Source organism: Ursus arctos, unplaced genomic scaffold (assembly GCF_023065955.2).
Source record: "Ursus arctos isolate Adak ecotype North America unplaced genomic scaffold, UrsArc2.0 scaffold_12, whole genome shotgun sequence".
In the NCBI taxonomy this organism is placed as follows: domain Eukaryota; kingdom Metazoa; phylum Chordata; class Mammalia; order Carnivora; family Ursidae; genus Ursus; species Ursus arctos.
In genome coordinates this window covers 68385148-68405687 of record NW_026622786.1, presented here as the reverse complement: position 1 = coordinate 68405687, position 20540 = coordinate 68385148, and the positions used below count along the sequence as shown (strand labels likewise).

At 47.0% G+C, this 20540-nt stretch overlaps 1 protein-coding gene and 1 long non-coding RNA gene across 5 annotated transcripts; one reads left to right on the top strand and one right to left on the bottom strand.

The window, feature by feature from the left end:
* Window positions 1-2153: 2153 nt before the first annotated feature.
* On the top strand, window positions 2154-10267 carry LOC130543465 (uncharacterized). The gene is made up of 4 exons (XR_008958836.1): window positions 2154-2349; window positions 5064-5108; window positions 7503-7643; window positions 10189-10267. It is a non-coding gene; the product is annotated as an uncharacterized LOC130543465 (long non-coding RNA).
* Window positions 7810-17544, bottom strand: LOC113249623 (cytochrome P450 4A6). 4 transcript variants are annotated; one of them, XM_048220326.2, is made up of 12 exons: window positions 17242-17544; window positions 16298-16439; window positions 15508-15552; window positions 14924-15051; window positions 13791-13915; window positions 13267-13421; window positions 12728-12834; window positions 12452-12642; window positions 12222-12355; window positions 11285-11349; window positions 11064-11140; window positions 7810-8599 (listed from the first exon to the last, which is right to left on the bottom strand). In XM_048220326.2, the coding sequence occupies exons 1-12, from the start codon at window positions 17503-17505 to the stop codon at window positions 8431-8433; spliced, it is 1602 nt and encodes a 533-aa protein (XP_048076283.1). In that variant the 5' UTR covers window positions 17506-17544; the 3' UTR covers window positions 7810-8430. The 4 variants fall into 4 exon arrangements, with proteins under 4 accessions (XP_048076283.1, XP_057166643.1, XP_048076282.1 ...); XM_057310660.1 differs by lacking the exon at window positions 11285-11349 and adding an exon at window positions 11386-11447 and having other exon boundaries at window positions 14924-15087; window positions 17242-17537; XM_048220325.2 differs by having other exon boundaries at window positions 14924-15087; window positions 17242-17537.
* Window positions 17545-20540: the final 2996 nt, after the last annotated feature.

Genomic DNA, 20540 nt, shown 5'->3' with positions numbered 1-20540 from the left:
GCCTCCTTGATTCCTCGGTTTCCTCTATAGAATTGGGTACATAATGCTTGGAAATAGTGAGCATTTACTGAGCACTTACTATATTCTGGACACTGAGCAAGGAATTTTATGTGGTTTCACCACAACAATCCTAAAATATAGATTATTTAAAAAAATTCTCCAAGTATCAGCATAAGGAGAATCGATCACATTTACAATTGCATCGAAAACCATAAGATACCTAGGAGTAAACCTAACCAAGGAGGTAAAAGAACTGAAGCTGAAAACTATAGAACACTTATGAAAAAAACTGAAGAACACACAAAGAAATGGAACGTAATCCCTACTAAAATACCGCCAGCATTTTTCCCACAGTGAGAACAAACAATCCCAAAATTTGTGTGGAACCAGAAAGACCCCGAATAGCCAAAGTAATGTTGAAAAAGAAAAGCAAAGAGGCGGGCATCATAATCCCAGACTTCAAGCTGTATTACAAAGCTGTCATCATCAAGACAGTATGGTACTGGCACAAAAACAGATACACAGATCAACAGAACAGAATAGAGAATCCAGAAATGGACCCACAGCTATATGGTCGCTAATCTTCAACAAAGCAGGAAAGACTATCCAACGGGAAAAGACAATCTCTTCAACAGATAGGTATGAGAAAACTGGACAGTGACATGCAGAAGAATGAAACTGGACCACTTTCTTACACGGTACACAAAAAGAAACTCAAAATGGAGGAAAGACTTAAGTGTAAGACAAGAAACCATCAAAATTCTAGAAGAGAAAACAGGCAGCAACCTCTCTGACCTCAGCCACAGCAACTTCTTCCTAGACACGTCTCTAAAGGGAAGGGAAACAAAAACAAAAACCTGAAGTATTGCGACGTCATCAAGACAAAGCTTCTGTACGGCGAAGGACACAATCAACCAAACTAAAAGGCAACCAATGGAACGGAAGTAGATATTTGCAAATGTGTTATCAGATAAAAGGCTACTATCTAAATCTATTAAGAACTTATCAAACTCCACACACAAAAAGCAAAAAATCCAGTCAACAAATGGGCAGAAGACATGAGCAGGTATTTCTCCAAAGAAGACATACAAGTGGCCAACAGACACATGGAAAGATGCTCAACATCACTCACCATCAGGGAAACACAAATCAAAACCACAATGAGATACCACCTCACACCAGTCAGAATGGCTAAAATTAACGAGTCAGGAAACAACAGATCTTGGAGAGGATGTGGAGAGAGGGGAAATCTCTTGCACTGTTGGTGAGAATACAAACTAGAGCAGCCACTGTGGAAAACAGTATGGAGGTTCCTCAAAAAGTTAAAAATACAGCCACACTACAACCCAGGAATTGCACTACTAGGTATTTATCCAAGGATGCAAGCATAGTTGTTTGAAGGGGCACGTGCACCACAATGTTTATAGCAGCAATGTCCACAATAGCCAAAATACGGAAAGAGCTCAGATGTCCATCGACAGATGAATGGATTAAGAAGAAGGGTATTATGGAGGGCACGTATTGCATGGTGCATTGGGTATTATACGCAAGTAATGAATCATGAAACTACATCAAAAACTAGGGGTGTACTGTATGGTGACTAAAATAATATAATAAAAAAAAGAAGTGATATATATAAATATATATAATATAATAAAAAGAAGTGATTGATATATATATGTGTGTATATAAATATATATAGGCATATTACACATATAGTATATATGTGTGTATATATATATGTGTGTATATAAATATATATATAGGCATATTATTCAGTCATCCAAAAGAATGAAGTCTTGCCATTTGCAAGGATGTGGATGGAACTACAGGGTATTATGCTAAGCTAAATAAATCAGTTAGTGAAAGATAAATTTAAATTTCATATGATTTCACATATGATTTCACCCATATGTGGAATTTAAGAAACAAAACAGATGAACATAGGGAACGGGAAGGAAAAAGAAAATGAAATAAAAACAGAGGGAGGCAAACCGTAAGAAACTCTAAACTACAGAGAACAAACTGAGGGTTGCTGGTGGGGAGGTGGGTGGGGGGATGGGCTAAATGGGTGATGGGCATTAATGAGGGTACTTGTTTGTTGTTGTTGTTGTTTTTAAATATTTTATTTATTTATTTGACAGAGAGAGAGACAGCCAGCGAGAGAGGGAACACAAGCAGGGGGAGTGGGAGAGGAAGAAGCAGGCTTCCAGCAGAGCAGGGAGCCCAATGCAGGGCTCCATCCCAGAACCCTGGGATCATGCCCTGAGCCGAAGGCAGACGCTTAACGACTGAGCCACCCAGGAGCCCCAGGAGGGTACTTGTTGTGATGAGGACTGAGTGTTATAGGTAAGTGATAAATCACTAAATTTTACTCCTGAAAACAATATACACTATGTGTTAACTAACTTGAATTTAAATCAATCAATCAATCAGTCAATCAATCAATCATAATCCCGTAGTCTCAGTGTCAAAAGTAAGGCACAAAGAGCTTAGCTGCCTGCCCAGGGTCACCCTACTGGTAAGAGGTGGAGCCAGCATCACACCCAGGCAGTGTGGCCCCAGAGACTTTCCTGTGAACCATTTGCTGAAAACCACCGTCCAGCCCACACGTGGTATCTCCCAAACTTTGCAGGGGACATTTCATGCTTGCTCTATTTGATCCAGCATTTCCGAGGAGCAGGAGTGTGTTTCAGGCATCAATCCCACATGTTGGCATACATGCCCGCCTCACTAGGTAGGGCCGTTTTTGTGAGCAAGTGTAGAGCACACCACGTGGCTAGATGCAGCAGTCATTGAATGCTCATGGAGAACTTTTTATGATGTGAGTAGAGCTTATCATAAAGTGACGAAAGCAGAATGCAGAACTGTCTGTAGAGCATGAGCTCAAGCCTTACTCCGCTGTGTTGGCATGGTCAACGTTTATTCACCAGTCAATTATCTTTCCCATTCATCTGGTATCCAGACACCCCAACCAAGGAGTCTTTGAAGGTTGTAACAGGGCAACCTGTGTCTTAGGTTTCTAAAGCATGGGACAGAGGGCTGTGCCTATTGATGATGCCCAGTGAATTCTTACTGCTTGACAAACAAATGGAGGAGGAAATCAGGATCACATTGGACCCATTAGATCACTGTCTTAAAGAGACCAGGTTCAGTTTGGGTTGCCACATTTTAAAGGGAAATGAGTATTTTTGTTCCTGGATGCTTCCTGGTTCCGTTAATGGGCCACAGGAAGGCAGAGGAGTGGCTGCAGTCAGTCCCCAAGGTGGCAGCTTGAAGTGATTACTCCTGTGGGTAGAGAACACCAGGCATTTCTGTTTCTGGGACTGATAATATTGGGTTGGATATTGATGCAATATACCATACCTTGTTGACTTTTACTCCTCTATAAAGACTGCATGGCCCAGGCAAAAGGTTTTCCATCCTGAATACTTGCTTGCTTTTCCCATCCAAGTGAAGGCACAGAACTCTCATGTTTATTCTTGGCTGGGGACCTTGTGTAGCAGGACTTTCTACCTGGAATGAGCTATAAGTGATTCTGAGGGAGTGAGGGCTCCTGACCCAGTAACCTGCCTGCTGTTGGCATGCAGTAAAGCTTCCAAAATATTGTCTCAGTACTTGCACAGGATTTCCATAGCACAGACATAACTACTGTACAATTTATTAACCTTAATTTACAGACAAGAAAACTAAGGCTCAGGGACTTAGTTGACTTTGTCAAGGTCACAAAGAAAGTAAATGTCATAGTTAGGACCATGACCTCAAATTTCTACTCCAGTTTTGCTAATGCCTGACTGCCATTTATTATGTATAATGCTTACTCTGTGTAGGCATGATGCCGATGCTTTCATATATGCTCTACCTACGTTTTTAAAGCACCCTGTCTTAGAGCACACACCACCCTCTGGATGATCTCCAACCTCATCTCAGGGCAAAGTTGACCAGGTGGCAGCTCTTGGAAGACACCACTATTTTCCTGCCCCACAGCTTTTGTGCTTGCTGTTTGCTCTACTGGGAATGCTGTCCCTTGCTCTTTGCACCGCCAGCTGCTTCTCATCCTCCGGGTTTCACCTCGAATGTCCTCTCCAACCAGGGGCCATCCCCGATCTCCCTGTCTAAGCAGAGTCTCCCTGCTAGTCTCACTCATAGCACTGTCTGCTTCCTTCTTGGCCCTTACTAGCATGTGTATTTACACTCCTTAATTGTTTAGTTGAATATAATCGGTCTGCCCCGTGGAATGAAAGGGTAGGACCAGGTCTGTTTCATGCCCTGAGAAGCCTAGACAGTGCCCTGCACATAGTAGGTCCCCAAAATGTGTGTCAAATGACATAACGGGTGCAGAATCGAGCAGATTACTACATTGCACAGCGAGCTGGTGTTACAACTCTCATGAAAACAGCTTTAATGCCGAAAGAGAGCTCTTTCTGGGAGCAGCATAGATAGAGGGCTGATGACAGGAACCAGATGGAAGCAGGTTGGCCAGCTTGGGGTTGTTGAGCTCACCCAGGCACAGCAAGAGGATGGCTTGGACTTACAGTGGTGTCTCTGGGGCTGGAGAGGTGGTTGAACCCAAAGGTGTATAGGGCTGAGACTGGCTGGGAGAAGGATGCAGGAGGAGGGAAGGATGCTCCCAGGGTCTGTCTGGGCAGCCCCCTGCCTTTGTTGATCAAGGATGTAGGGCCTGGCTGGTGACAGTGGGCTTCCGAGGGGCCTGGCATTCTGTCACATTTCCAATGCAGTAGACAGAGGGCCCAGACAACATTGTATCCTTAGCCCACCAGTTCTCCCATGCCCACCCACTCTGGCTTGGACAGTTCCTTGGCTTCCTGAACATCTATGAGCCTGACTTTCCTAAGGTTTTGTAGAATCGAGGGGGTCAGTGTTGGTGGGAGAGGGTGGGGCTTCCTAAGAGTAAAGGGCTCGGGCACCATGTGGAAAACAGTCCTGGGGACTGCAACAAAAGTTTGGAGAGCTAAGGTCCATGACTGTCCTATTTATCCACAAGCCTCCTCTGGGAATCTCTCAGTCTGTGCATGACCTGATCAGTCATCTTTCTCTTATAGATCCCATGATCCCAAAAGTGTTTAACTTCTTCCTCCAGTGGATTGGTGAGTGGACACCTACCTTCCCTGCTCTTCCCACCCCTGACCTTTGGTGCTGGCTGACCGTGATCCTCCCCTGCCCTTTCCTTCCCTGCTGTGTCCTTGCTCAGTCAGGCATCCCATCCACTGGACAACCTGGCCCTCTAGTCCCCTTAGTTAATCTGCTCAGTACTAAGACAGGGAGAACACAAGAAAGCTACTGGGTGGACAGAAAGTGGGGCTCAGATACATCATCCTTCTGGGTCTGTCAATTTCTCTCTGGACAGGCATCTATTCTACTGGGGTTTTTTTCCCTTTTATTTTTTTAATTTTTTTATTATATTATGTTAGTCACCATACAATACATCCCTAGTTTTTGATGTAAAGTTCCATGATTCATTACTTGCGTATAACACCCAGTGCACCGTGTGATACGTGCCCTCCTTAATACCCATCACCAGCCTATCCCATTCCCCCACTCCCTCCCCTCTGAAGCCCTCAGTTTGTTTCCCAGAGTCCATAGTCTCTCATGGTTCATTCCCCCTTCTGTTTACCGCCCCTTTCTTCTTCCCTTTCTTCTCCTACCGATCTTCCTATTCGTATGTTCCATAAATGAGTGAAACCATATGATAATTGTCTTTCTCTGCTTGGTTTTGTTTTTCTGGTGGAACTCCGACTAATATAAATTTTGGTACCAAGAACGATTCTAAAGGAACAGAATCTTAACAAGTTTTCTGAATTGGTTCTGGGTCTCATGAATTGGTTCTCTAATAGGATTATTTGGAAAGGGACTGATGACTCTATTCCCAATGGTAAAGAGGACACTGGTAACCCAGGGCCTGGTGTTGCAATACATAAGACATCACCATTGGATGCTGCTAATCAAATAATTGCAAAAGGCAAGGCTCTGATGACCATGTGTTTGATGCCTTAAAACATGTTAGTCAAACTAAGGAGCATAAGAAGATTGACTGGATGTCAGCGTTATACTGGAGAAAGTGGGAAAAGGAAAGAATAATGTGGAGGATTCAAATTCTCAGACCAGGGGCACCTGGGTGGCTCAGTCAGGTAGGTCTCTGCCTTAGGGTCAGGTCATGATCCCTGGGTCCTGGGATTGAGCCCCACATTGGGCTCCCTGCTCAGCGGGGAGTCTGCTTCTCCCTCTGCCCCTTCCTCCACTTGTGCATACTCTCCCTCTCTCTCTCTCTCTTTCTCTCTCTCCGTCAAATAAATAAAGTCTTTTCAAAAAAACCCCAAAACAAATTCTCAGACCAAAAAAGAAATAAATGACCTGAAAGCTTCTATGTCTGCATTGAAGATCACTCTGACCTGTAGCCACAGGCTTTATTTAGCCAGGCCTCAGATTTCTGAAACCAAACCCAGGTGTCATCCTGCCTGTGTCTGAATTATCAGCAAACTGAATTCCATATCTCGAAGGGTGTCATCTGTTACAGTGAGAACTATGAGAAATAGGAGTCTGATGATTGGAACAGGGACATATGGGAAGATCCCCATGAAGCTGGAGGCATCAAACACCTATATTCTACTGAGTCTTCTTTGCCAGTTGGGGAGTATATCCATTCCAGCTAGGCATTCCAGAACCAGAGAAATAACCTCAGGAGAGGTTTGGGTATACAGCACCAGCTAGGTGGCAATAACTTGCAGCATTGAAGGAAGGCCCTCCAGGAGGCTGTATAAGCTTTTCATCAATGTCCAATACATGGTGCGGTTTCTCGCATAGCCAGGATTCACCCATCCAGGACTCTAGGGATGGAAAGGGGAGCAGCACCACTCATTACTAACCCTAGTGTTCTGATTAGCAACATTTGGAGTACTTATCACTGCAACCTTATGCTCTGCTGTCCTAGTGGTCTTACTTCCAAAAGTAGGAGTGCCTCCACCAGGAGACACAGGAATGACTATGTGAAGATACCTCCTGGCCACTCTGGGCTCCTCATGGGTCTAACTCAGAAGCAGTTACTGTACTGGGTCGATCCTGATTTCCAAGGGGGAAATTGGCAGTTTCCTTACCAATGAAGGTGAGAAAAGATATGCTCGGAATGGAGGAAATACATGGGGCATCTCGTAGGACTACCCTGCCTTGTCATTAGAGTAAATGGAGAAATGCCACAGCCCAATTCAGGCAAGATTAGTAATGGCCCAGATCCTTCAAGAGTGAAGGTTTGGGTCATGGCACCAGGCAAAAACCCACAACTGGCTGAGGTGCTTTCAGAGGGCAAAGAAAATATGGAATGGGTGGTGGAAGAAGGGGGTTATAAATGCTAAGGATGGCTATGTCACAGGTTATAGAAATAAGGAATGTAATTATTTCTAGCATTTTCCTTATTTGTTATGAATATGATTATGCACGTGTGCACATGTGTGTCAGATTTTTTCTTCTTTTTCTTATATCCTGCACAGAAACCATAATGTGTGATACTAATAGTTAACTCTGTACCACAGCATTTAAGTCAAAGGATTTCAGGGAGGAGAGAGAATACCCTCCAAAGATTTTGCTTTGTTGTTGGGGAAAAGGATCAACACACTTTCAATCTTAAGAAGGTTAGTTGGTAGAAGTGTGACTTTACTACACGTAACTTGCAGATTAAGTATGGTTTAAGGGAATGTGTGAATGCCAAGAGGACGAAAGGAGGACTGTGATGTCTTGCTTTATGTGTCAACTTAGATTGGCTGGACTCCCGATGGTTCAATTAAACAAAAGTCTAGATGTTGCACTAAAAATTTTATGGATATGGTTAACATCTGTAATCAATCGCATTTAAGAAAAAGATGTTTCCTTGATGAACGGGGAGGCCTAATCCCCTCGTTGAATAGCCTTAAGAGCAGACTTTTAGAAGATGGAAAGATGCAGGAGAAGAGATTCTCCCTTAGAGCTTCTGTAACAACTTGGTTGCAACCCAGTTATACCCATTTAGGATTTCTGATCTCTTAAACTATAGGATCACCAATTGTGCTCTTTTAAGGAACTAAGTTTGTGTAATTTGGTAAAGCAGCAAGAGAAAACATTACAGGAACACACAAGCAGGCAGGAAGAACAACAACAGGGAGAGGGCAGACAGCCTGGGGACAGGCAGCTGATCATGATTTACATGGAGAGTCAGAGCTACAGCCAGGTGGGAGAAAGGAAACAGGCAAACATGTAGGAATCATGGCAAAGGGTGAGACAGAGAAGGGAAGACAGTCTGATGCACAAGAGGAGAGTAGGGAGGCTGGCAGGTGGGCAGAGTGAAAGCAGGAAGTGGGCAGAAGACAGCAGACAGGAGAGACTGACAGGAAGACAGGATGGCAGGCAGGAGTCCCTCAGGGCTCATCCTTGTCCCCACAAGGGTTAGAGGAGCTTCCTGAGGTGCAGGTGGATCCCATTCTTGGACTTCAACACGATTCTTGGAAAGGGAACGGGGACCCTGAAAGGATCCGGAGCCAGCTCAAAGCGGAGCAGGGTCAGGGCCACCGCCACCTTCATCTCGTTCATGGCAAACTGCTTCCCGATGCAGTTCCTGGGTCAGGGAGGGAAAAGGATATGAGGAGGAGCCTCAAACCCCCTGCCAGGATCAGCACATTCAGGGTTTTCTGCATGGGCCCAGCCCAGATCCCCTTTCCCCAGGACACACACACATCTCTAGCCTACCTAACCTTGCTTGTTTCACGCTCTCCCCTTGACCCTTGACAAAGCCTACACTCTTCCAGGATTACGTCCTACTCCTACCTCTATTCTCAGTAGGCCTGAAACCCTGTTAGAAGAAGGTCAGCACCTGGAGCCTTGGGGCCAAGTCAAGAGATCACTAAAACAGTTAATTATTAAGTTGTTTGTTCTCTGCACAAGCCTTTTCCGGTTTCACAATGTGGAGACCAGGACAGGGCACCGTAGGGGATAGGATGGGCCACACTTCAGGCCCTAACCATCTGGGGCACACAGGGATCCAGATCCTCAGAGAAAGGACAAGGCAGAGTTGGGTAAGGAAGTCAGAATGGCAACAGGGAAGCTTTCTGCAGGGGCAGAGCCTTAGTGACACTCAGTCTGCTGTGCCATCTGCCTCCAGACTGCCAGTCTGGGTCCAGACTCCTGCCTCCCCCTCGGCCCCTCAGCCAACCAGCTGCTGGAGCCTTCCAATTCTACTACAGAAATGTCCCTGCCTGCCATCCCTCAACCTCCTCACCTGGACTTTTCTGTCTTCTGCCTCCACTCCCTCCCTGAATTCCCAGCCCAGCTCAGAGCCTCCCATGCCCTCCATCACAGGTCTGACATGTCCACACGCCTCAGCTGGCATCAAAGTCCTCTCTGGCTTGTTGGCTCACTCACCTGTCACCTGTTCAGCTCCTCCTCCCAGCTCAGCTCCTGCTGAGGAGGTCCCAGAGAATGCCCACCCTCCCCCTCTGCTTGCCACATGCTCAAGGCTAAGGCAATGCCAGGCTGCCCTCCCACTTGTCCCTGCTGGCTGTGCCTCTTCATTCCTGGACCCTGACATCACCATAATATTTTACTCAAGGACATATCACTTTCCAGAACAGGAAAGTGCCAGGAACATGGAGCTTCCTACAGTGGGGTCAATTAGTGAAGGAGAGAAGAAAGGAAGAAAGAAAGAAAGAAAGAAAGAAAGAAAGAAAGAAAGAAAGAGAAAGGAAGGAAGAAAGATAGATGTGTCTTTTGAGTGGAGGCATTTATTTCTTGACTGTGAACTCCTGGAGGCAAGGGCAGTATGCCATCTCATAGCAGAGGACTTGGCACACAGAGACAGGCTTAATAGGCAGTCTTATAATTGAACATGTTTATTGAACTGAAAAAAAAAAAACCCTGAATGGAATAAAATATGCATGACCATTAGTTCTGAGCTAGGAATTGAACTGTCTACCCCTCTCCTGTCTCAACTGGCAGCCATAGGACTTGCACCAATATCTAGGAGAAAGGACTCAATCCCAGGGAGAAATAAATCCTGAAGCCAGCATCTGGAAGAATAATTTGCTTAAGGATGTTGTGTGAAAGTGGATTCAAACTTAGTTTGTGAAGGATTGACAGATTTCTGTATTTGGAAAAAAACCTATTTTTCAAGTAACTACTTACAAAGTTTACTGCGGTTACTATTTATAGGACACTTTGAGCAGCACTGGAGGATTTCAGAGCAGCCACTCTGGAGAAAAGTCATCCCACTGAACAGCCACTTCAAGTGTGCTTTACATTTTACAGACCAGGTAACGTTCAAATGCCATGTGTCATATACAGAATAGTGCGTTTTCTCTCAAAAGCAATTTAATGTCTTCATTTTTATATATTTGCCCATTTGGATGATTGGACTCTAAGTGTAATATTAAGGCATGTGGAGCCCAGATCATATGTGATGATTGGAGAACTGGGAATTTGTCAAGTGTACATAACCATTACCATGGAGTCAAAAATTCTTTTGGATAGATGAAAATATAGTGGCAACACAGATTAGTCAAGTACTTTATGAAGCCCTTAAGAGACTGTCGGAAACCTTCCTGTGTATGGCTTAAATATTTGACACATGCAGGTGGCTGAGGATGGAAACACCTGCATTGCAGTCAATGGTGCAATGTGGGGGCAGAATGGGGAGTTGAGTAGTACAGGCTGGTTGAGAATGTGTGCAAAAGAAATCTTTTGATTCCATCCTGACTTTGACATCAACAACTCTTGAAAATTACATGTGAGAAAATCTAATTCTGTGAAGTCATACTCATAAAGTGAAGAAATCACAAGAATACCCTGAGCTTTTGAGCACCCACTGACACTGAATTGTGGCTGGAGACTGGGTAAGAGCAATGGGTCAACGTCTCCATGGCATGCCGTGATTACCAACTTTCTTTGTCAGAGACACACATCTCTTTCCCAGCAAACCAACATGCCAGGGCATATTTTCAGACCCCACAGAAATGTAGGAAACCACAAACATCAGGTATGTACCCAGGAAACAGCCCCCCCCCCCCGTCCTGGTACAAGTGCCTCACCTTGGTCCTCCTGAGAAGGGCAGGAAAGCATGGCTGTGTTGTGAGGAATCTGGTGCAAACCGAGAAGGGTCAAACACCTGCAGAGGGAGCACCAGGGCCAATACAGGTGTGGTCAAGCCCCTCCTTCCAATCATCCAAGGGACAGCACACCCAAAGGTGGGAGAGGAGGAGAGGTTGGTCTGGAGAGGTCATCCCACCCGCTCCTCCCAAAGCTATCATACCTCTGGGTTTGGCCACACCTTTGGGTTGTGGTGAAGGGCATAAAAGGAGGGTGACACTAAGAATCCTGTGGGACAGAAGAGAGAAGACTGATCATACATGCCTGTGGGGCCCAGGTGCACCCACGCGCCACTTGGAAGCCACTACGAGAGCCACTTCTCATCACTGTGAATAGAATGATAGAGTTGACGGAGGTGTGGGACAGACATGGCACAGAACGTGTGCTCCTGTGTACAGATTAGTTGATTAACCATGACCAGGCTGAGAAGCAGGAAAGAACTCAACTCAAGCGACAACTCACATTTATCAAGTACCATCCATGAGCCCTTGGGGAATATGCATGAACTCCTCCATCTTCACAACATGTGAGGCTCACATCTCCATTGTTTCCATGAGGCACTTGAGCCTTGGGGAGGCTGAGCAACGTGCCTATGACCACCCAGGTAGGATGTGGCAGGGCTGGGATTCAGAGCAGGGAGGAGCCAAAAGGTGGCTGCCAGCCATGGCAGGGATCTCAGATCTGGTCATCAGCTACTCTGCCATCAACCTGAGGGCTCCCTGGAGACTGGACCATCTAAGCCATGGCAGTGAATTCTCTAACCTCTCTCGTTAGCCTAGACCTTATAAGGAAAGACCACATCTCTCCCTGCCCCATCTGATTGTCTCTCAAGCATTCATATCTCAGGAAATTAGAATATTAGGGTAAAACCCAAAGTCACATTCAGAGGCTGTCATGTGTTTATCCCTTGAGCTTTTGCTGGATTTAAGCTCTGTGCGAAGCACATCATAGACCTCATCTGAACAACAAAAGAAATGCTGATTTTCTTGAGGGGGGAAATGAGTCTCAGACATACACAAACTGCCCCAGAACATGAGGATTTCTGGCCTCCCGCGCATTCCTGCAGAGTGCCTATGGAGTGAGAGTGGCAAAGTTCACACCTTTGGGTAAGGAGCGTCCATCAGGGAAGGTGATGGGCTTGCTGAGCTCTCTGCCAACAGCTGGAACTGGTGGATAGAGTCGCAGTGCCTCCTTGATGCACATGGTGGTGTAGGGCATCTGGTCCAGGTGGTCCCTAAAACAAAGCTATCCTGAAGGGCCGGCAAGGCCCTGGTAATCAGGGAATTCTCTAGTTGAGGGGGCAGGGCCCTCCCATCTCATGAGAACTCACCAGGTGATGGAGGCGCCATCCCCCAGGAGGCTCTGGACCTCCTCCCGGCACCTTTGCTGATGCTCAGGGTGTGTGGCCAGAGCATAGAGGATCCAGGAGATGCCACTGGCTGTGGTGTCATGGCCCTCAAACATGAAGGTGTCCACTTCCGCACGGAGGTCCTTGTCAGAGAAGCTGTTCCCGTTCTCCCTCTGGGAAGACACGGAGAGAGGGCAGGGTTTGAGCTTGCCCTCTCTTCCACACTTGTGGGCAATGCCTCAGGCCTCCCACACTCACTTGGGCAAAGAGGAGGATGTCCAGGAAGTCCAAGTGCCTCTTGCTCCTGACCTTGTCCAGCTCTCCCTCCTCCTGCAGCTGAGCCTTCCTCATCTTGATCACTCGGTCTGTCCAGTACAGCATTCCCAGGCAGAGCTGAGAGCTCTGGGTGCCCAGACACAGCCACCCACCATAGCCCACTTGCTCCCTGTGCCCCAGGCAGGGTGCCAGGTGGATCAGGAGGAGTGTGGGAACAGGTGTGTTTGTTGGGGTGAGGGTCTAGTGCCAGGTGCTAGCAGGTCCTCACTCCCCTCAACAGCACAGCCCAAGGAGACTCTGCTTGATTGCTGCTGGCAGGGGCTCTCATTCAGCCCTCACCCATGTGGTGACACATGTAGGTTCCTGCATAGCACCTGGCACCATAAGACCTGCACCAGGAAGTACCCGAGATGGGTGTGTCCCAAGTCCTGGAGGGACAGGACCTGCCTGAAGGGTTAGGGCCGATCCCTTTGGGATGTTCCTGATGAAGGAGGGGAGCTGCCCAGAGAGCAGAGTCCAACCTGTGTGTTGATGGGCAAGCTGGCAGGCCCGGTGGTTCAAGCGGCCTTCAGGGGTCAGCCTGTAGATGATGTCTTTCTGGTAGAAAACATTCCTCATCCGGGAAAACACCAGGTTGTTCAGGTCCCGAGTGGCCTGAAGGTAGGACTGGGAGTTCCTGAAGGGGGAGGATGCAGAAGGGACTGGATGGAGGGAGATATCCGACCTGGAGTGGAGTGGGTCTATGGGTGGAGGGTTCCTCAATCAATGTGACAGACAACACCAGGCATTTGTCATGTCATTCTTACTTCCTTGAGACCCCCAGCCCTTTATGAGGGACATGGGCAGCCAGCATCTCCCTGTGGCTGGGATCAGGTATCTGTCTAATGAAGGTTGGGTGTGGGCTGAATTTGGCTGTGGCCTAGGGCTCTCTGCAGAATGTGGCTCTTTGGGCTGGTAAACATCCAAGCTGCCCTAATTGCCTCTCGGATAAGTCCGCACTAGTCGGTAGAAACAGGACCCTGCTGCAGCTGAGGATTTCACTGACCTGTCTGCCTGGTGGTTGCCCTGGTAGCTGAAGGCACACTTCATAATGGTGTCCAACGTCATCAAGGAGATATGTCCAAAGATCTCCAGAGATGAGTTCTGGCTGAGGAGCTCTTCCCATTTGTCCTGTGGTAGAGGGACACATTACATCGGTCTTTCTCTACTCCTCCAGAAGGCCCATGCTGACAAGGCTAGACTCTCTCTCTGCCGCTTCCAAATATTCTGATGAGATGCCCTCACTCTCTAAAGCAGTTGTGTTTCATCAGTTTAGGACCATATAGCCAAATGTTTGTAATATGGTGTGTGTTTTCTCAGTGTATACTCTGATAACGTTATTATTTAATTGTTATTTAACTAACCATGATCTCTTAGAGTGTGACTGAGGAATAAATGTGGTGATAACCACCTTTTAGCAGACCAGAAAACATTGTGTGTCAGGGGATTAAGGGGCTCTTTTCTGTCCTCGGGTTGATCTACACATGAGAAACGGGTGAAGTTCCAATTTAGGGAGCAAGAGTCAAGGCAAAGGAAAGGTCAAGGGGCCAGTACTGGGGTTTCTAAAGAAGGGATATCAGGTACTTTCAGCTCCTCTTGTTCAACAAATGTCAGCTGACACAGTGAGTGAGAAATAGGGTCATGCTCAGAGGTGATGCTATGGAAGGACCCCGCCCTGGAGGTGGAGACCTGGTCTCCATTTCACTCCATGGAGTGGCTAAAATCCAACAGAAGCCTTCAGCCCCAGGCCAGAGCCCACCTGAGTGACATCCTGGGATGTACACCCTGCCACTGAAGCTGCTACAGACCAGGCCAGCCAGGGGCACTTTGTCCTGTTGTCCAGGGGCATTGACTACTCTCCCTGTCCAAGCCAAAAACATAGACGTGGGAGGAGAAAGGACCCTTTATCCACCATGACTGTGTCTTCTGTGGGCAATGAGCAAAGAATGGATGAAAGCAGGTGCCTGGGTGCTTTCGTGTTCCATCCATCCTCAGGGAGCCCTGTCTCATAGTATGGTATAAGTGGGTGATTCCAGGGGCCGTGTCTAATGGATGTCTGAGGGACACAGCTGTCTGAGTGTGGACTTTGTGAATTGTGCTGTGGGTGTGAGTGTGCAGGTGAGCAGGGCTTGAACTTACCAGCATCACTTGGACAGAGTCGGCCATGAGCCCCACGTAGGGTTTCAAGATGTCATAGTGGAAGGCTGGGGTCAGCATCCGCCGGTGTTGGAACCATGTTTGCCCATTCAACAGGAGCAAACCATACCCTGGACCACAATGGGTGTGTGTGGGGGGGAAGGAACCTTCCAAGAGTTATATGGGGACAACTGGGGAAGAACCCAGGGTGTCAGAAGAAGGGCATCCTGGGCAAGGCAGGAAAGGGCAGTGTATGTCAGGAAGGGGACTTCTGAATGCCTGTTGCACAGCTGTGAGATTGAGGTTGAAACAGAGCAGGGTTGGGTAAATGGAGGACTTCATTGAAAAGTTAGTCTGAGATCATTACCGAGGACTGAGATGTGATGACGGAGAAGGTGAGGGGCAGGAGGGCTCCCTACCATTAAGAAAGTGTGAGGTTTTTATCTGAGGAAGAGAGAGGAGGCTCGATTTAGAGCTGAGTGGACTGACCATGGTCCTGGTCACCTCTTATTTAATCTGGGCCAAATGGATATTTGTTGGCAAGCCTAAGCAGAAGGTGGACCGAAGTCCTAGTTAAATATACTTACCTATCCAGGGAGCCATGAATCTGTAGGAACCCTCAGACTTTGGGTCTGAAAGTAAGAAGGGCCTTACAGGTTAACTGGAGGCGACCAACGAAGGCAGGCTGCCCCCCAGAGGTAGCTGTGGTGCAGACCATTGTCTCTCACCCCTTCCTGATGATTGTCAGCTGGCAGTTTGTGTCAAGCCACCTTCCACTCCCTTCCAACCTGGTCTCTGTTTCTTTCCGGATAGACACTGTAGGCTCGGGGAGGCAGATGCCAAGTCCCACAGCAGAGCCCCACTGGATCGGGTAAGTAGATCCATAAGAAACAAAGGCTCTGTTTTAGTGCCAATGAAAAGACTGAATCTCTGGTGTTTTTATAAATTGTGGTGGCTCAGGCATCCCATTACCCAGCACAGACAACACTTAGAAGTGCCTAATCAAAGTCATCTTGTATAGGAAACTGTCTTCCAGACCAGGAATCCTCTCAATTTGGTTTAGAAGGGAAGGAAAGAAGACAGGCAGCAGAGAAGGAAGAGGAGAAGAACAGAAAAAAAGAAAAAGAAGAAGAAGAAGAAGAAGAGCAGAACACAACAGAAAAGAAATAAAAGAAATAAAGCAGCCCAACAGGGCTGTTTCAACATTCAGTTTAGATAACAATCTGGCCTTCTGCTGGCTTGTGGACTGGGAGGGTGGTAGGTAGAGGGTCAGGGATCAATGGCTGAGCCTCCAGTGTCTTGTGCTACTTCACAGATCCCTGGGCATGTATCCAAGAGGGAAGAGCTGCTTGAACAAGTATGAGGGTGTCCTCTCACCAGACCGCCCCAGGATCAGTTTCATGTAGTCAGGGTCATAGATCATGAGCTCCACCTCTGTGCCCCATAGCCAACGAGGACAGGCACATGGGAAATTCTCTACCCATTTCAGTAGCAGTTGCAGTTCCTCTTCTTTTTGCAACTGTCACCAAAAGAAAGAGAAAACAATAAGCCCTTTCTTCTGGTTCCAGGGCTACGGCTGGGGTAAGGGCAGGATGGGCATAGGGAGAGAGATCTGGATGTATCAGCACAACTAAGTGTTCAGAGCTGTTTCTTATGACCTTGGCTCTGATCCAGACTTTCCTGGTTGTCCAAGGTTTGTCCTAGGCTAGTTTCTGTCCCATTGTCGAGTCGAGTTAGTGGCCGTCACAACCAACAGCCTACAGAAGCTTGTCAGGAATTAACTCCATGGTGTAAAAAGTACTGGAAGTCATTAGTACAACATTTGCATGAAACACGTATGACAACTTTTATCACATGGTAAGCAATTTTGCCATATAATTTTATTTGGGGCATTAAATGGATTATATTTTTTAATTTAAGTTTGCATATTAATTTTATTTTCCTGACAGACAGATTAAGAGGCCATGACAGTAGAGGATAATTAAAGTGTGATGGAGGGAAGCCCAAGTTTCTGGGGAAGATTCGGGTACTTCGAATTGACCATTAGAATCCCTTCCTCATGCATTTGCTCATTCATCAAATCATCACTTACCACAACGATATTGGGTTACGTGGGTCATTGGACTACAACTGCCCAGTTGACTCCGACCACTTGTTGAATTCATAAACCCTTGATGAGCCCGTCTACATGTGGGCTTTCCCTTTGCCCTGGGCAGCCCTCATACCCAGCCAGTGCTGGCACCCAGGTAGTGTTGGTTGGGTGGTTGCTGCCTTCCCCAGCCCACTCTTCCCTTCCACTCCCCAGTGCAGCCCCTTCTTACCTCCTGCTTGTGTCCAAAGAGCCAGTGGGAGGGAGGGGATGGGAACTCCTGGACTGCTTTGAGCAGCCTCTGCCTGCGCAGGTAGAGCTGTGCTGCCTTGAGCAGCAGCAGAGCCAGCCCTAGCAGGGAGGCCACTTGCAGGAGCCCAGAGACACTGCCCAGGGGTCCGGTGATACTCAGCACAGAGACACTCATGGTGAAGGGGCTGCAGGATCGCTGACTCTTCGTGACTGTCCCTGACTGTTGCTGACCTCCCCTGAACATCCCAGCCCAGTCAGTCAGGGGAGGATTGTCCTGCCCACCTGGAGGGAGGGTGAAGGGTGAGGGCAGAGTTTGGACGGGATTTCTAGAGTTCATTAACTGTGAGGATCCACCTTGGGAAACTGTGGGTTGGAAGCTTTCTCAGTCGACAGTGATAATGGCCGGGCACATTCCCACTTGCTCTTCTCCCTGTTATTCATCAAATATTTCAGGAGCACCTACTCTGTGCCAGGCGGTGTGCTATGTGCCAGGACACAGCTGCCAGTAAAACAGACATGAATCCTGACTGCAAAAACTTCACCGTCTAGGTTACCAAATGTTCAGGAGGTGTGCTTGGTTTGATTATTATCCTATTTCTCAGAGGAAAACACTTACAGGGAGGTAAAGTGATGTGGCCAGAGGAAAACCACCATTGAGAGTGCCAGCTGGGATTAGAATCAGGGGTCTCCAAACTGTCTGCCTCAGGTGCCTCTGCATCGTTCCCCACGCTTGTCCCAGTCCACCATTCAGCGATGTCCTGGGCTGACTATGCCAGCAGGCAGAGCACTGGCCTCACACTCAGGAGGCCCAGTCCAGGGCTGGCTCATGACATATGAAGCCAGCCAATCATACACCCTTCACCTCAGTTTCTCCTTCTGTAAGAGGAGTAATTGACCCTTTCCCAATGTCCTTCCAGAAATGCTCATTCAGTCAGTCACTCATGCACTCAGCAAATGTTTCCTGAGCTCACAGGCTGGGAGGTAAATGTAGAAAACTAAAGCAGTACAGGAAAACGTGGTAAGCCCTGTACTGAAAGAATGAATAGTGGGCTGGGCCCACCCAGGAAGGAGATAACTAAAAACAAGAGTGGGACCCTGAAGGGTGAATAGGAGTTCACCACGTGAAGAGTGCTAGGGAGAGGGATGGGCACTAAAGACTCATGGAGATCATATGAAAGCATACCTTAGGGGGACAAGTTATTCTCTCAACCTCACTTTGCTCCTGATTCTCTTCCCCCAAATCGACTCCACGCCCATATTTCAGGAAGGAAAGTAAGATGTTTTCGTGAGGAGTTCTTGGGAAGGCAGCCTTTTCTCCTGCCCTGTTCCTCACCATCTACCTTGTTATTCCTATGTCCTCCTCCTGTGGCTGACCTTGTGACAGGAGATTACACAACCCATGGGGCCACAGGTCTCTCCTTTTCCCCCTACATCCTGGGCTCTTGTCCAAACCCAGTGGTGTAACTATGTTACCCAAGCCTCTAAACTTTCGTCCACTTCTTTGGTTACTTTCCTCCGCTCACTGGCCCAGGCCCAGCGACTCTGTAGCCTGACTCCTTCCCTTACTTGGCCCAGCAACAGCCTTTCACCTAGCACATGAGGGGCAGTTGTAGAGAGAGCTTGGAAGTGGGACAGCTTGGGTTGCAATTCTGGATGTGACTCCATGTTTGCCTCCTTGACTCCTCAGTTTTGTCTAAAAAATTGGGTGCATAATGCTTGGAAATAGCTACCATTTAGTGAGTGCTTACTATATTCTAGACCCTGAGCAAAAAATTTTATGTGTGTTCTCCAAACACAATCCTAAAAAAAAAATTAAAAAAAAAATCTCAAGTCTCAGCATGGGGAGGCTCTCCTGTGGGGGTAGGGAGCAGGTCTGGGCTGTGCCGGGTCCTTTAACATTTGGAGGTTTGAATCCCAGCCACGTGCCAGAGATAAAAGAGAATATTGTGGCAAGTGGGTGTATCATCGGCCTGGGCACAGACAGGGTGAAGGCAGGGATCTGATGGAAGCTTGGGACACAGGACAGGAGATTATTCACTTTTCTCTGAGGGCTTCGGGAATAGCGACAGGTGCGAAATCCCTTTCCACGGACAAGAGAGTGTGGTGGCATCAATATCACCCCCACCCCCAGCCAACCAACATGGTCAGACATCAGAGAAAAAGTGCCTCCCATGGAGGTGGGAGCTGCTTACACCAAACCTGCCACCCTGCACCTTTTACGGGCATCTTTACTAGGGCAAGTCTGACTGTGAGCCAGCACAGTGGGTCTCTCCCTTAGAAGATCAACACAGGCCCCTGATGTACCAAGGTCACTGACCACAGAATGCACCAAAGCATCAGCTTCAGTGCTGGTGGAAATAGGACCAGGTTTTCTTTCTTTCCATTTTTTTCATTTTCCCTTTTGGTCTTTTTTTTCCCCTTTCAAATCAGACTTACAGTGTTTTGTTTGTTTGTTTTGTTTCCTTTTCTCTTTTTTGCGATCAGGTTTCTTTTATTCTTTTTCTTTTTCCTTTCTTTTTCTTTCAAAACAGACCTATAGTTTTTTGTTTTTATTCCTTTTCCTTTTCTCTCTCTCTCTTTTCTTTCTTTCTTTCTTTCTTTCTTTCTTTCTTTCTTTCTTTCTTTCTTTCTTTCTTTCTGATTAGGTTTTGTTTTTGTATTTGTCCTTTCTTTTTTTCCAGGCTTATATTAACAAACAAATCAAAGTGCACCTAGTTAAAGTCCCAAGCACTCCCCACTGCAAGCAAGGTGCAACTCTGCAGAGGACTGACCTGTGGGAAAGAGCAGCCAAAATGCAACAGCAGAGTGCACACAGCTTACACCAGAAGCACTTCCTGAAGAGCCAGGCCCTGGACAGTGCATGACCCCTTCTTAATATAGCATTACTCTCAGGAACAGGAAACATACAAAATGACAAGGCAGAGGAATTCTCTCCAGAAGAAAGGTCAGAAGAAATCACAGCCAGAGATTTTCTCAAAATAGACATAAGCAATATCTCTGAATAAGAAGTTAGAACAAGTGTCATAGGAATACTAGCCGGGCTTGAAAGAAGCATAGAAGACACCAGAGGAACCTTTGCTACAGAGATAGAACACCAAAACCTAGTCAGGCTGAAATTTAAAAATGCCATAAGTGAGATGCAAAACGAACTGTATGTAATCACAACAAAGACCGAAGAAGCAGAGGAATGAATAGGTGAGATAGAAGGTAAAATTATGGAAAATAATGAAGCTGGAAAGAAGAGGGAAAGAAGACTATTAGATCATGAAGGTAGACTTA